General features: G+C 39.4%; 1 protein-coding gene across 3 annotated transcripts in view; it reads left to right on the top strand.

The window, feature by feature from the left end:
- MED14 (mediator complex subunit 14) overlaps positions 1–16,663 on the top strand; it is a 35,725-nt gene that overhangs the window by 13,001 nt on the left and 6,061 nt on the right. The window contains exons 10-26 of one of the 3 annotated variants that reach the window (XM_071565577.1): positions 1,988–2,099; positions 2,693–2,818; positions 3,671–3,749; positions 5,297–5,456; positions 5,823–6,017; positions 6,563–6,697; positions 7,121–7,197; positions 8,543–8,703; positions 8,964–9,110; positions 9,196–9,287; positions 10,592–10,744; positions 10,948–11,217; positions 12,444–12,599; positions 13,132–13,243; positions 13,861–13,992; positions 15,047–15,229; positions 15,809–16,044. In XM_071565577.1, coding sequence (XP_071421678.1) covers positions 1,988–2,099; positions 2,693–2,818; positions 3,671–3,749; positions 5,297–5,456; positions 5,823–6,017; positions 6,563–6,697; positions 7,121–7,197; positions 8,543–8,703; positions 8,964–9,110; positions 9,196–9,287; positions 10,592–10,744; positions 10,948–11,217; positions 12,444–12,599; positions 13,132–13,243; positions 13,861–13,992; positions 15,047–15,229; positions 15,809–16,044 — 2,526 coding nt within the window. Of the gene's footprint in view, positions 1–1,987; positions 2,100–2,692; positions 2,819–3,670; positions 3,750–5,296; positions 5,457–5,822; positions 6,018–6,562; positions 6,698–7,120; positions 7,198–8,542; positions 8,704–8,963; positions 9,111–9,195; positions 9,288–10,591; positions 10,745–10,947; positions 11,218–12,443; positions 12,600–13,131; positions 13,244–13,860; positions 13,993–15,046; positions 15,230–15,805; positions 16,045–16,663 lie in introns of all 3 variants that reach the window. The other 2 variants (XM_071565569.1, XM_071565586.1) reach the window with 2 other exon arrangements.

Below are 16,663 nucleotides of genomic sequence, written 5' to 3'. Positions count from 1 at the left end.
GGTTTGTTGAAATTATCCAGGATGAGTCACTGCAGTCAGCTTCCTACTTGGATAAGGCTTCACTGGTTCTAGATCTTAGTTAATGATAGCTAAGAGAAGAAGCTGAGTTCTGGGTTATATAACTCCTCTGTGTTATGGGTTCACCTAGGTGAACCCATAACACCAGCAAATCTGGCTGTGATGTCTTATCAGGATGTCTGTTCATTATTTCTTACAGTGTTTCGGTTTAAGAGAGTTAATAAACTGGAGTGAATGGTGTAGTCTTCACACTTCCAGTATGGTTTTTCCACAGGGGAAAACTCCCCAGCTCAGATTCTTCACATGTCTCACAGAACTTTCTACTTCTGGTAGCCTTCACCTCCTGTACTTACTTTGATCCTCCTGGTCCATCTTGTCTACCAAGGCTGACAGACAAGTCTCTGTGTGGTGAATGTCAAGAGCTACCCATCGTTTAAGTACAGAGGAGTGTGGGAAACCTAGTGAAGCATAGTAGCCTTCTACTCTGCTTCTAGAGTAGAAATCCTACTAGTATAGTAAATGTATACGACATTTACTCATTTACCAGCCTAAATCAGCATATTTAGGCTACTAAATATATAGTTAATTTAGCGAAGATATTGTAGGATATAATGAAGATACCAGGAAAATGCTCTTTATGTAGAACATCTGCTGAAGATCCACTGGAGCTGACGCAGTCTAAGCTCACTGAATCAAGTCTGCAGTCTGTAGATTAAGATACAAGGCCACTGTAAATTTGAGATTTATCAAAGTTAATGCTAAATCCCTTTGTAGCTACTTGCTCTAAGCTTAAAAATTGATCAGCTATGGTACATATACTGCTGTGGTAGTGTTTGAATAGTGATCTCAGCTGTAATGACGTAGATGGTACACTGTGATCCTGTTTGTTTAAGATACTTTATAAAACAGTGGCACAAACAAATATGTTTGTTTAAGCAGGTTATTCTGCATTAGCCTATTGAAAATTGGATGAAGCTATAGAACATGTAGTCACTTTTTAGTGAGGAAGATTTAACCCATTGCAGCTGCTGAGTTGAAATGCACTTGTGGATGGATAAACACTTGATTTTTAAGGCCTTGTCTTGGAAAGCCAGTCTTTAGGAGAAGGTCATTCTGGTATATATGAAGGCACATACTGAGATTCAGTATAATTCTGTGCTGGTATGAAACAACTTGTGCATTTATCTCTTATGCTGGACTAAAATTTGAGTTTAATTCAGCTTGAACAGTTTTCAGAGCAATGTGAGATTAACTAGACAAAGGTTTTGCAGTAATCTATAGCTTTGCTTATACAAAATAGGTAAATAATATGGCTGTAATGTGAGTGGATATAAATGCAAATGCTGTAATTTAGATTGCACAAGTAAGATACAGTGAATACAAGTCAAGGCATGAGCTTCAGCACCAGCAGTGCTACAGGATGTAGGTGCAAGCCCTGAGATACTCCTGAGTTCAGTAGGTTCACTCCTATTCCGTGTCTGCCACTGCATTGCTACCCTGTTGGCAGGACTAAAACCAGTGTGTTGGATTTCTGTGACAGGTGCACATGTGTTTGTGTAGAGTCAACCATGTCCTAATAAAGTGTTGCTTTTAAGGGAGGTTGTGTTGGTTTTTTTTTTTTCTTGGCTTAAGCAAGTTAGAAATGGCTGCAAACTAAGCTGAAAATACCCCAACCTCAGTCCAGGACAAGTCTGCACAGGGAGTGGTAAAAATGTAGTTTGTGAAACTTCTTTTACATCTTCTTCTCATCTTAGCTCAAAACCCCCTCCCACTGCCTGCTGCACAGTCAGAAGCTCATGTTAGCTTGTTCTATTTTATAGTGATCCAAATACTCAAGTTAATAGTTCATTTGGCTCACCACAGTTTGAAACAAATTATTTCTGAAGTGGCTTTTATTAAGTAGTTTCGTTCCAATGTGCTAATGCAGAAAATCCACACATTGAATATCAGCTACATTTCTTTTTTACAGATTGACCACCTATCAATAGAAAAACTCCTAATAGACAGTGTCCATGCAAGATCTCATCAAAAACTCCAGGAGCTGAAAGCCATTCTGAAGAGCTACAATGTTAATGACAATTGTATGTGTTTCCTGCTGAAGTTTTTCAAGTTAATTTCCATTTGTGTCTAGGAATGGTTTCCTTTTTTCTTGGTGATTCTTTTTTTCATTAACTTAAGTATTACAGGACATGTTTTCAGAACTAACAAAACTTGGCTTTAAGTTGTTCTGCATTGATAGTTGTAAAATACTCATAAGCTGTAAGTGCAGTATAATAGGTAAGGCTGGTAAAGCATTACAGTCTGGATTGAAGGGTTAAAATTTGTCTGCTGTAAAACTTTTACATGTTCAGATTTGAAGGCAAATTTTGCACTGTTATGAACTATTTTTGAATGAGACTTTCCTTAAACTGCTGTTGAAAGTTTTGAGATTTGAAGTGATCTTATAATCATGAAGTAGAGAGTTAAAAGTTACTCAAAGATTAATAATGTCCTTCAAATTTGGTCTTTTCTCATTGGTTTGTCACTGTTTTCACAGAGAAATTATATTCAGTTCCCTCTTTATGTTAACAGTCTAATAATGTGCAAGTGAAGATTGCTTCTATATAAAAGCATAGAGGGTTTTAATATGATAACTTGGATTTTCTGTGACATTAACAACATGGATTTTCTTTAGCATTCATTGAGACGGCTCTTCCAACTCTTGTCATTCCAATTTTGGAACCATGTGGTCGATCAGAGTGCCTGCATGTATTTGTTGATCTCCACTCTGGCATGTTTCAGCTGATGCTGTATGGTGTTGGTAAGTAGATGCAAAACCAGGATGTATTTAATATCTTGCAAGAACCGTGCATTATGAGTTAATTTTCTGTGAACAATTCTGTCAAATCTGCAAAGTTATGTGAGCAAATAAACACCACACTTGAGGTATTTGAGTCTGAGGAATGGAGAAGAGGCTCTTGGAGCTTCAGTGTCACAGTTCAGTTAAGTATGTTTAAAGAGGACAACACACTTATTATTATTAGGGGTCAATGCAATGCGATGCATATTCTTTATGACACATGATTCCTGGCTTGTGCTGTTAATGGATGTGATCATTTCATATGGACATGATTGAGAATTGTATTTAAATGACGTTTTACATCTTGAGTTACTACTGTTCAACTCTGAACTTCAGGTTTCAGGTTATTTAAGAGAGTTCTTTTAGTTTATTTGCTTAATAACATACTGCTGTGGTCTTACAAGCAATATGGATCATCTGTTGTGTACCTTCATTTCTCTCTTCACAATGAGCCTCATGGAGAAGGCAAGGGGCAACAATCAGAAGTTGCACCAGGAGAAGTTTCATCTCAATATAAGAAACCAATTTTTTACAGTGTAAAGAGTCGATCCCTGGAACAGCCCACTCAGATTTGGTGGAGTCTCCATCACTGGAGATTTTCAAGGTGCAGTTGAACAGGGTGTTAGATAATCTCATCTGTGCTCCTTTTCCCACAAAATGTTGTACCAGATGATCTTTCAAGGTCCCATTTTGAGCCCCACCCTGGGCTGTTATGTGATTCTGAGATTAATCATGAGGCACTTTGAACGTAAGTTTGACATTTTGTTTGAAGGACAGATGTTAAGACCATTCACTCCCCTAATATTCTTGCAGATCAACTGACACTCGATGACATAGAGAAGTCCGTTAATGATGACATGAAGCGTATCATTCCTTGGCTCCAGCAGCTCAAGTAAGTGACTTGAATGATTCACTTGGTTGCACAGAATGAATCACCACATTTGTATCTTGGATGATCACACTTGCATAGCTTTGGGTTTTACCACAGTAGGGGTTATACTTTCTCACTGTTCTAAGCAGCCTGGAGTATTTGCCATCTCCTCTGAACAGTGGAGGAAATTCTGGTTTTGCTTGGAATTGATTCCATACTCCTGCTTTAGTTTTCCCCCTTACATGTACCCCATGCTTTGCTATGTGCACACTCTGCATGAAGTCAGCAGCAGACCACTTGCTTCCTGAGGATCTTACTTGATGTTCATTTTCTATCTCCTTCATTCCACTCAATTTCCATAGCTGAACTGCTTGTTTCTCAGCAAGAATGATCTCCCTTATCACAATACAGGAGGAAAACCAGGAAGTGGCCTAGGATGATTTAAATAATACCTGTTTGTCTTCTAACACTTCAGCCCTTGCTGGTTTAAGCCTCTAATCTTCCTTCCATAAAGCCCTGAGATTTAAGCACAAGATATATTTAACTGCCATAAGAGGTTGTAGCAACTAATACATAGTTTGCATCTCCATGAAAACTGAGTTCCACCTGCTCTGTCGTTTTGGAAATTCCCAGTATTCTGAGTTAATTGCAGGGTGAAATCTCTATTTGAGGAATTCTGCTTCTAAAAGAAGCTTGATGATGCATGAAGCACTGGCATCCTGGAGAAACCAATCAACCTCCCTTAGTTATAAATAATGTACTTGAGATAATGGCTTGGGTAGTGCTGCAGTTTTGGAGGAAGCTCAGCAGTCCACAAAATGTCTCTTAGAACAGCTGTATCTGAGGTGTCTGTGAGGAAAAATGTGGTATGATGTGATGGAGCTGAGCACCCACACTTTTCACTGCTGTCGTCAGTGGAAGTTTGACCAAAAAAACAAGCCATGCATTTCTGAGCCCCTTTCAATCCTAGCTAGTCTTTCTGGCTTTCACCATAGCCAAAATCCATTGAAGTAGGACAAAGTTTAATTCTAAACATACAAATAGATGTGATGTCTTGCATGTGATTCTTCATGTCCAGATCTATTCAGGTGAATGAGTTTGTTTAGGACATAATCCAGAGTGACATCTGGCTTTAATGACATTTTTATTGGAATGCCTACCAGCATATGGGAGCAAAGATTTTCTTTTCTATACCAAAATGTAATTGAAGATTCCAGATTGTAAAATAACTGCAATCTGCATGTTTTTTAATGTTTTCCTTCCTTGTTTTATGTTGTCATTTCATATTGTAGTATATAACATTTATCCAGCGAATAATTTCAGGGCTTTTCTTTTTGAATTAACAGCTTTCTGTTACAATGAAGACAAGATGCAAAGATAGTAATAAAGAAATATAAAGTAATGAAGTTTTCTGTGTAATTTCCTATGTATAACTTGTGCAGCAATGATGGATGTTGGCTTAGAATATGACTGACACTGAATTTGACACTGATACTCTTCATACACAGCACTATACTTGAATAATGTAAACTAGCCTCAAGGTACTAATAACTTTATTTCAATGTAAGGTTCTGGCTTGGACAGCAACGTTGCAAACAGTCTATAAAGCATCTGCCTACAGTGAGCAGTGAGACTCTTCAACTAGCTAATTATGCCAGCCATCCAGTGGGAAACCTTTCCAAACACAAACTGTTTATCAAACTCACTCGCCTTCCGCAGTACTACATTGTAAGTAACTGAAAATTGCTTCTGTCTTTTGTTCCCAGTCATGATTGTCTCAGACAGTTTGTTATACTATTAACTCTTAACTTTAGGAAGCAAGTGATTAATGTAATCCTCAACTCTCCCCTCTTCCTCTCTTGTCCCGTTCATTGGGTTTGTCAAGCTCTCAGGCTTATAGAGAACACATGCAGGTTCATTCTCTATGTTGCCTGAAAGGTTTGATCTTCCTTCTCTTCTTGGATCCCTTTCCTAGCTATAGTACTACTATATTGAAAAAGACTATGTCTTTTATTTGGAGGAGAGGATATAAACTGAATTAGGCATACTATTACCTTGAGAATCATCTCAATTCGTTGTTTTGTTTAAATACAGGTTGTAGAGATGTTTGACGTTCCTGGCAACCCCACAGAACTAGAGTACAAGTACCATTTCCTGTCTGTGAGCTATGCTGAAGGAGATGACAGCCCTGCTACTGCACTTTTACTGCAGCAGTTCAAACCAAACATTGAAGAGTTGGTACTAGACACAAAAAGTGGGAAACAAATGAAAAGTGGTGTCAAGCGCAAGGTACGTGCTTCAAAAGCCACGGGGGTAGTGAAGGTGCATGGAGGCTTAACATGTGTTCTGAGCATCAATACCTGCATTAGTAGCATTGTTTTCAAAGTTTGTATGGATGACAGTTGACTTGTGTTGTTTCTCTGGAATTCTTCCCTAAGAGATGCTGGGAAACTTTTGCAACAGTTGTCTTTTAATTCTCTGCTGCTCTACTGTGCCAAAGGCAAAGCTCTGAGCAGAGGCAGCTATAGTGGCTTGAACATGCAGAGTGTGATACACTTTGTGCCATATGTAGTCTTTGAAAGACTTGCAGGGGCTGTTAAGAGTTACTTTTACTTCTTGGGGCCAGGCTGAAATGGCTTAGTGACACTTAAGTACTGTTTTAAGGACAGTCTGTAACTGAGTTGCTTCAGTCCTGAAGTGGACCAGATCTTTTCAGGAGTTTGTGCTCAGGGTGTAATTCATTTGTAACTCAGATGAATGAGGTTATTCTCTGACATCTCTTCAAAGTGTTTACTCCAGATATGTGAGTACTTTTGTCTTTATTCTAATTCTAGTTATCTGGAGATCCATGTTCTGTAGAACCCAAGAAACCAAAACGGTCGGGAGAAATCTGTGCCTTCAATAAAGTGCTAGCTCATATTGTAGCCATGTGTGATACAAATATGCCATTTATAGGGCTTCGGATAGAGGTAGGTGTTAAAAATATTTTGTTTCCTTCCTCCTCTGCTGCTCTGATTCTTGTGTCTAGACCTGACTATTTGGCCAACTGGTGGTCATGTGCTCACTCTGGAGTTCCCCCGCCAGCTGAGCTTGGGTGACTCAGTGTTCTACACTGGATTGCTCTAGTCTTATTAGAGCTGGTTCCCTAATACCAAGCATTGCAAAAAGCTTGAGAAGTTGAGAGAAAAGGGAAAATGAGGATGAAAGACGCACTTGTGGGTGGGTCTGGGAGACAACTTCATACCAGATTTATACAGACTGGTTTTTTGGCTTTCCTGTGCTTGAGGATGTGAAACATCTGTCATCCTTGGGGGGAAAAAAATCCTTAAACAAGTCGCTGGTTTTTTGCTTGACTTTTTACTTGAGATAACATTTTTCTTGTTCATTCCTAGTTATCTAATATGGACATTCCTCACCAGGGAGTACAAGTAGAAGGAGATGGCTTCAGCCATGCAATACGTTTATTAAAGTAAGAGGATTATCCCTCTGTGTTTTTTTTTATTACTGTACATACAGTACATGAGAGAAGAAATGGCTTGTCTGGAGAGTAACACTAAAAGTATGAGAGCTAGGGTGGGATTTTTGTGGAGGGTTTATGTTTGTTTGGGTTTTGTGGTTTGTTTGGGAGTTTTTTACTTATTTATTTAATTTCTTGCATCTAAGTAAGGCTGTAGACAGAGGAAAATAAGAGTAGACAGAGAGCCAACTGCAGTTGTTTCTTTTGTTAGCCTAAACTGGGGAGCTCTGAAAACACTATGAATGACAGTCCTCAATCCTAAAATCCAGGCAGTGCTAAGGAATATACAGTGATGATTCATGAACATGCAATTTTAGATCAGATCAGAGGCCTACATAATACTCCATATGTTATTTGACCATTATGTGATACTGCAGAGAAAAATGCAAGGAATCCCAGAAAAGGCAATTGCATGATAAACAACTTGTAGAGGAAACATATGAGAACCACACAGTAATTTAAGAGTGGAAGGGACCTGTGGAGGTCATCTGCTCCAACCTTCTGCTCAGATCAGAGCTGATCAGCTGCATTTCCCAACCTTCATTTGGATGGCAGCTCTGTCCTCCAGCTCCTTCAGTTTGGCGTCATCTACAAACTTGCTATTCCTTTGTATCATGTAGGCTATTGAAATTGTTATACTGAAATTTCTAATAGTAGCCAATAATATTGTCCTCTGTTAGTGCTGAGGAATGCCAGCCACAGCCAGCCACTAACTGTACCTGCAACAAATCAGTTTAAAACAAAAATCCACAAACCCCAGAGACACCTCTTGGAGTAAAACCTTCGTAACTCCTTTTATGCTGCAGAAATGTCTAGTGACATAAAGGCAACACTCCCTAAATGCATCAAGTCCTCCCTTTTTAACTTTGCATAGGAGGAAGAACTGTCAGGTTGTTCAATGCATTTAGAGCAAGCTTGTTCTGGAAGGCTAATGAATTCAAGTTGCCACAGAACTTACTGATTTTCATCTTTTTTTGGCTTATCACTAAAGTGAAGCTCTTATACAAAGAAATAAGGAGATAAGGGCAGTTCAACAGATCCCTTAACAGTTTATAATTTGTAGGTGTTGAATCCATATAAAAATTGGACTAACTCAAGAGTACTTTTGTGACAGACTTAGTACAGTCCTTGAAGAGGAGTAGGGTATCTCACTGTGCAGTCCAGTTTTCATTACTGTTGATTTGTTAATTCTTTCATGTCCAGACTTGGAAGTCCTTTAGGAAATATTAGAAGGTACTATTGTTACTTTTGGAGCTGTACTGTGTATAACTGAGGTTTTGTTTTTTATCTTGTGTAGAATTCCTCCCTGTAAAGGTGTAAATGAGGAAACACAGAAGGCTCTGGACCGATCTCTTCTTGATTGCACTTTCCGATTACAAGGTAGAAATAATCGCACATGGGTGGCTGAGCTGGTGTTCGCAAACTGCCCGCTTAATAGCACTTCATCCAGGGAGCAAGGCAAGTTTTATTTAGGAGTCTGGTAATTTTTGTTTCTTTGTGCTTTGCATTGTCTATTCCAGTAGTTTTAATGTCTTGGAGTTCATTGACAGCTGTCTGCTCCTAAGATTTCTGATCCACAGTGTACCCGAATCAGAATTTTGACTGCTGACTTGATGCATTTCTGTTATTTAAGTGTACCTACAGTTCACTCATAGCTTGTAAACCACAGTTCAGGAACCAGTAGTTTGATCAGTATTTCCCATCTTCTAACACTGCAGGGCCTACCCGTCACGTTTACCTGACGTATGAAAACCAGTTGTCTGAACCTGTTGGAGGTCGCAAAGTTGTCGAGATGTTCCTTAATGACTGGAACAGCATTGCTCGGCTGTACGAGTGTGTCCTGGAGTTTGCACGGTCCTTACCAGGTACAGAAACCACCTCCTTTTTTAAAAATGACAGTTTGCAGATTACTGTGGTTTTCTCACTCTGCTTTCCATTTTCTCTTCAAAGACATACCCAACCACTTAAACATTTTTTCAGAAGTTCGTATCTACAATTACCGAAAACTTATCCTTTGTTATGGAACTACCAAGGGGAGCTCAGTAAGTAACTGCTAAGTGCACTTTAAATGTATGTTTGAAAACAGAATGAGTAGGCTTAGAGTTCTCAGAATGTTGCTGCAGAATATTCCCTTGTTTTACATTATTATGGAATTAATATGGATGAATGAAGACTGAAATAGAAGATGTTGCATTGCTAATTTGCTGGGTTGCTAGAAGTTCAAAGTTTTTGAGAATTTCTGTAAGATGCTTTATGTTGTGGGAGGGACAGCTATGTGCTTCTGATTGTGAAAGCTGGTGTGGCAGCTTTTTTATTGTAAGTATTGCTACTGGTCACTGTGTTACTGGGATATATGGATATGTGTAAGCTGAGTGCTCAGTTCTGCCTTAGAAGAGAGGGCTCTAACAAAGTTTTAAATTAAGGACCACCTCATTTGAAAGCACAGTACTGCATTATCTTGTAGCAGTGCTGTTCCTTTGTTCAGAAGTCTAGCTTCCTCTGTAGTATTTGAATTTACAGATTATTAATTATTTTGATAACTGACTACTTGCTCACACCCTTGCCTTAAATGCAAGGTAGAGGAGGAAGTAAGTACACATTTATTACAGACTTATTTTGTGTGCAAGTGATGCAAAGTAGCTGATGCATTTGAAATTTCCTTCCTGGAAGGTTTCTGTGTTCGTGTTCTAAGCTGAATTTTTAATTGGGAAGTGTATGTGTATGTATGTATGTGTGTATATATATATATATATATATATATATAAAAGTATATATACTTATTTATTTGTTTGTTTGTTTCTTTATATAATTTTTAATATATTTTTAGATATATTTTTTTTTATATATATATGTACACACACACAGACACATATATATCTAAGTAGCCAGAGCAGCAGTGTGGATTTTGCAGGTAATTTCCTTACATAGTAGTATGCCCAATCCTCATTTTTTGAGTGATATGATGTAAGAAAGCCAGTCCACCTCCAGCAACTTATTAATCAGTTCTCTACAGCACAAATCTCTCAAGTTTAATTTTCTCCATCTCACCTTTGGGAGAAAAGACTTTTTTTCTTTTTGCTTGACTTGCTAATATAATTGCCTATTTCTGTGGTTGCCAACAGTCCAGCTGGCTAAATGGATGTTAAAGCTAACAGTGCCTTTTCATCTTCACAACCTCAGCAACTTTTAAGGAAGGCGAATTAGAAACCTGTTGAGGTTTGATGAAAAATTGGGGAAAGAATTAAATCAGACCAGCTTTCTTGTTACAATCTCTTGTTATAAACTCTTGTTATTACAACCGAGTTGTTCAAGCTCCCAAGACCATTTTATGTTCATGACATTGCAGATCAGCATTCAGTGGAACTCCATACTCCAGAAGTTCCACATTTCACTTGGAACTGTTGGCCCAAACTCAGGTTGCAGTAACTGTCACAACACAATTCTGCACCAGCTCCAGGAGATGTTTAATAAGACGCCAAATGTGGTGCAGTTGTTACAGGTAAAGTTCTAAAATACTTCTCTCAAGCAAATTGCAAGATATTTAAGAGCTGACTTCTGATTAAACTGTTCTCTTTGGAATTACATGTGTGTTATGATTGTTCATGGATCTCATTGCCAGAAGATGTCTTGGATAAGATTGTTTTCCCTGACCTTTGCTTTTAGGTAAAGCTGCCTGATCTCTCAATATCTGTTCTCCCTCAGGTTTTGTTTGACACTCAGGCTCCATTAAATGCCATCAACAAACTTCCAACTGTGCCCATGCTGGGGCTGACTCAACGCACCAACACTGCCTATCAGTGTTTCTCCATCCTGCCACAGTCCCCCACACACATCAGGCTGGCTTTTAGGAACATGTACTGCATCGACATCTACTGCCGGAGCCGCGGCGTGGTGGCCATACGGGACGGGGCCTACAGCCTCTTTGACAACAGCAAAATAGTTGAAGGCTTTTACCCTGCACCTGGACTAAAGGTGGCTGTTTCTCTGTTTTTTGGCATGTTGTAAATATGTGCGCTTCTAACTTCAAGTATGGGTCTGGTGTGAAGAGCTTTGTGAAGCTTGTTTTGTGAAGAGCTGCTGTCCGTCCAAAATTCTGAGCACAGAAGAAAATTTCTGATTTATCACTAGATTTGTTAATTAGTTTGAATTAAAATACTTCCTCTCAGAAAACTAACATCAAGTGCTAGGGTTTAAGGGTTTTTTTTCTTATCTGTGTAATAAAATAACTTAGAAACTGCTTCAGGCATCCTTTTGTTAAAACTTGATAGAGCTTTGTGACTAGGCTCTGTGTGTTCTCCAGGATTACCAGAGGCTGTTCCTCACAGACTGTGAGGTGTGGCAGTACAGTGCTCGTATTTGCAGATGAGACAGTGCTCCATGACCGATGATTCTAGACAAAAACTTCTCTTTTAAAATAGTGCCCATCAGTGTGTGTCAGGAGCCTCTGGCTTTGCTTCTAAATACAGTCCTGGTCTGCTCTTCCTGAAAAATGAATCTGTGCACAGTGACAAAATACCTGAGGGCAACTTGTACCAGTGCTTGTTGTCCTGAAATAGTGGAAAGTGGCACACATTGAGAAACAGGTTATTTTGCTGATTTTTTTCCTCTGACAGTTGTAACTGAATACTTATTCTCTGGCACTGCATTTAACTGGTTCTGAACATCTGTCTTTTTCATGAATTCCAAGTGGAAGGCTAATAGGAAGAGGAAGGTGATTGTAGATACCAGTGGAAAGTATAAGAGAATTAAATTGGAAAGGGAGAGGAGGAGTAATTCAAGAGAGTTGGCAAGTTCCTCTGGGTTGAGAATGCTGTAGAGGAGGTGACCTGGGTCTTCTTTCCCAAACAGGGCAGTTGTAGATGTGATACAGAAGGGTTTGGATACTGATGAGTTCTGGAACAGCTGTTTCCAGGTGTAGGGTCTTCCTTACTTTTAGGAAGAAAAGAAAAATGTTAGTATTTCAATTTTCTGGAGATACTTCATATTAATGAGCAAGGTATCTCTATTATGAATTGATACATTTTGCAAACTAATTATACTGTAATTAATGAATGCCCTCTAGGAGTTAGTTCAGAGACCTGACTGTCTCTTCTGTGCTGTAGCTAATAAAGGTACTGTTAAAGCCCAGCAAATACTGTGTTCATTCATGTAATAAATTTTAACCAGGGAAATTGCTAACAAGACTGCCTTTTCCACAGACATTCCTGAACATGTTTGTGGACAGCAATCAGGATGCACGGAGGAGATCTGTAAATGAAGACGATAACCCACCTTCTCCTATCGGAGGAGACATGATGGATTCTTTGATATCACAACTTCAACCACAGCAACCACCACAGCAACCACAACAACAGGTACCCTTCAGGCAAAATACATGTTTATTGTCTTCCACAACAGTATGTTTCTAAGAACTTTATGTTCTAAAAGGATTAGCAGTAACAGAATGGAAAGGGAGACTATAAACCTGCTCTGCTGTGAAATTCCGCTTCGGGCAAAACGTATTAATTTATTTTGCCATTTCTCATTCCAGTGTAAACAGCCCATAGCATTTGAACAGCAGCTTTGGAAGGTCACATGAGACTCCCTGCCTAGAAGCAAAGGACTGAGGGAGGGAAAAAACTGTCTAAGATAAAAGATGGGAGGGGGAATCAGGGGGCTTTGCTGTTATAGGGTTGCAGTTAAAAGGAATGAGGTACAGACGTGTTATGTCTTGAGAAGAAACTGAAAATAATAGCAAGCAGTGAACAAGGTGATACAGAAAATCAAACAATTGTATTGATGGACCTGTAAGATCCAGCTCTCGTTAGTCTTCTCTTGCACATGCTTAACTTCAGTTTTAGTACAGACTGATCCAAAATTTTCATTGTCCTGTGTTGACAATTTCAGCCATTTGCAAAACAGGCAGGAGCATCGGGAGCGTATCCTCTCACTTCACCACCCACCTCCTACCACAACACAGTGACGCCGTCCCCATCCATGATGCACACCCAGTCACCAGGTAGGATGGCTGGGGGTCTGTGTGCTAATCATGTGCTAGAAATACACCTGCAGGTTTCTGTGCGTGCATGTTTTTTCTATTATTTGAGCTGTGTTTAGCCCCAGGGTAGCCAAGAAAATGCACCTTACATTGCAAAATAAAAAAACCGAAGTCCTGCCATGCATGTTTTGGAAAGTACATTTTGAAGCTAAAAATACCCCATTAAGTGAAACTGTCATCTTTAGCTGTGTAATACTTGGGACTGTTTTGTTCTTACATCTTATAAATCTGTTAATTTTCAATACCTGCTTCTTCAGAGAAGCTTTTCATCACCAAAGCTTTGCTTTCTGCTTCCAGCTGTTGTAGCACAACACCTGAAAATTATTTAAATTTGGGGAAGGCCTGGGCAGTGGGGAAATGCCATTCTTCAACTCAAATACTTTGGAAAGTTTCCTTTGTGTGGTAAACCAGTCTGAAAAAGATGACACTCATGCATGTGCAAAATAAAACCTTTGTAAAAACAAATTCTCTTGAATCTTGTTTGCTGTCTTCCTAAAATGGAGGGAGCAGTTGATGGAAAAAACTAGAACAGAAGGGTGGGAAATGTGTATGTCAAGTGACATGATGTCTTTGATCAGGAAATTTGCATGCTGCAAGCTCACCTAGCGGGGCTTTAAGAGCACCATCACCAGCATCCTTTGGTCCAACTCCTTCACCTTCCTCTCTTGGAATCACAATGGGACAAACAGCTAACTTTGCCAGCCCACATGGTGAGTTCTTTACTAACAGGTGTATATGCAGTTACAGGAAGGGCAGATTTGCTACTTGAAATCTCAGGCAGATTTAAGTTAATTGAGAAAAATTCGTGTTTTGTAACTGGCTCAAGTAGCTCTTTTCATATATGTGGGTGTAACTCTTAACAGTAGTCAAAAGAAGCTGCATGGCATGTCGAGGTGTTCCTAATGTTTAAAAATTGACAATCAGTCACTCCTTTCTGCTTACTAATGTGGGGAAATTCCATGTGGTCTTGTAGCAGAACAGTGGCTGCAGCTTTTAATGAGCATTGTCTCTTGTTAGATTAGTTCCTGGATTTGCACTGCTTACATTTCCTGGAAAATAACTGGAACAGGTTAGAAATTTCAATACTTGCAATTTGAAAACATTGTCAAAAGTCTGGCTGGTTTGACATACGTATATGTAAGCAACATGCCTTTTGGTTGTTTCCTTTATTAATTAAGTTGTTTTTTTGGAAAGCTGCCAAAACAATTGTTTGTGTAATCACAGTGCACTGGAAACTGTTCTATAGATCACAATAAGTGAACAGTTCACATGGTAATTTTGGCACACCAGTTTAACTGTTAAAATTAACAAGGTGAGATAGATTTACAGCAGACTGTTTAAGGAGCTTGTTCTGATCAGTCTCTATAGCAGAATACAAAACCAAAGATGCTTATGCAGAGATAACTGCAAGATACTGAATAAATGAGGAACAGTCTAGCTGAGGCTTCCATTTGCTAAGGAGCAGTAGAAGTCCAAGTCTGTAGGCAAGAGCTCCTTTTAGTTCAGAAACTGTTCAATGTTGAACATGACAATTTTCCTTAAGATTCAGTTGTAATTTACTTTTTTATAAAATCAACCTGAAAATACTTGAGTCTGTACCTTGATTTTTACTCCCTTCCCCCCACTAATGTTTTTTATATGGTTGTAAAATGTAGTCTAAAAGCTTCCAGGCACTTTCATACTTTACAGATTTTGGTAAGAGCTTTTTTAGATTTCTCTGTTTTACTTTTTAAAGAAATAATAATGGTCTTGTAACATCTGTAGGTACCATAGACCCAAGCTCACCATACACCATGATGTCACCCAGTCAGCGTGCAGGGAATTGGCCAGGATCTCCCCAGGTCTCTGGTCCATCACCAGCAGCACGGATGCCTGGAATGTCACCAGCCAACCCTTCCCTTCACTCACCTGTCCCTGATGCCTCTCATTCCCCACGAGCTGGAACAAGTAGGCTTCTTTATCAGTGTTATAACCCTGAAACGCTCATGTTTAACGTTTCTATTTCTGTTCCTTTTGGTAGTTGTGTGTGAGCCTAACAGCCCCTTGTGCATTAAAATATCTAAGGAAATTAAGCCTCTTGTTGCAGTGCAGAAATCTGAAACTATTGATCTCTGTGACTTAGAGAGAAGTCTTCAGAGTGAAAGCAATGATAAGGCACATTTGCCAACCCAAATACTAACTTTGCACATCATTGATTTGTAATGCTGCTTTTGCACGACTGATTTAGCCATCTTTACATCTCACTGAGTTTGTTGTGCCAACCTGCTGTCTGCTGGCATGCTGCAGAGAGAGGAAAGGGGAGTAGAGTTTAGGGTTTCAGTGTTACTGAGATGGTTTGCATGGGTGGAGGGTCAAAACTAACTCTTTGTCTATCTGATGCGTATCACTAGGCTGCCAAATTCTTAAATTATTAAGCTTTGGCCCAGAGAACTCACTGATGTATAGTGACACCAATTTAAGTGAACACATGTCTTGTGTTTCAGCTTAAATCCCTCCTTACTGCAAGTACTTTCTGTGCTCCAGCAGGTTCCCAAGCCATGCCAACGAGCATGCCTCCACCTCGGAAACTACCTCAGCGCTCCTGGGCTGCATCCATTCCTACAATCCTCACCCACAGTGCCTTGAATATTCTGCTCTTGCCCTCTCCTACCCCTGGGCTTGTGCCAGGACTAGCTGGCAGCTATCTTTGCTCCCCTCTCGAGCGGTTCCTTGGATCAGTTATTATGAGGCGGCATCTTCAGAGGATCATACAACAGGAAACGGTATGGTTGAAGTTCTATATCGACCTGTGAGTGTGACTTCCCAATTGTTCTTTTTTGTGCTTCTGTACTCTATGTGTTTCAAATTGGGCACAAACTGAAATGTGTCAAACATAATAATTATTTACTGTTAGACTTGTGCTATACTTCTGAATTTTGCCATCTAAAAGGTCAAAATTTAGAAAAATAAATTAGTTCTGCTTTTTTTCCACACAAATTAGAAGTGGAAAACCTGTTTGGTGACGTGAAATTTGCTAACTGGTATGATGGCAAGAGTGTGAGCAGATTTTCAGATGCCATGGCTTCTGTGAGTTTAGCCTGTCCATTGGGAGGTAACTGGAACAGCCACAGGGTTACTATGGAAGCCACTGCTTGGCAGGATTGCCTAAGAAATCAGTTACTACTTGACATTAACTGAACTACTCAGTCAGGAATGTTGCTTTAGGATTTGGGACAGACAGTGTGTGCCTCTTCACTTCTTTGGCATGGATTCAGTGACAGAGGAAGAAGCCAAATCTTGAATAAGCTTAATTCTCAAGGTAGTTTTACCTGTATACAAATATCATGTGTTTCTTTCTGGAAAGAGAGGTTGATTGCTGCACTCTGGGGAGGGAGTGAGAGA

This window comes from Pithys albifrons, chromosome 1 (genome assembly GCF_047495875.1).
Source record: "Pithys albifrons albifrons isolate INPA30051 chromosome 1, PitAlb_v1, whole genome shotgun sequence".
In the NCBI taxonomy this organism is placed as follows: domain Eukaryota; kingdom Metazoa; phylum Chordata; class Aves; order Passeriformes; family Thamnophilidae; genus Pithys; species Pithys albifrons.
Note: the sequence above shows the minus strand (reverse complement) of the source record. Positions and strands in the feature narration are given on the sequence as shown.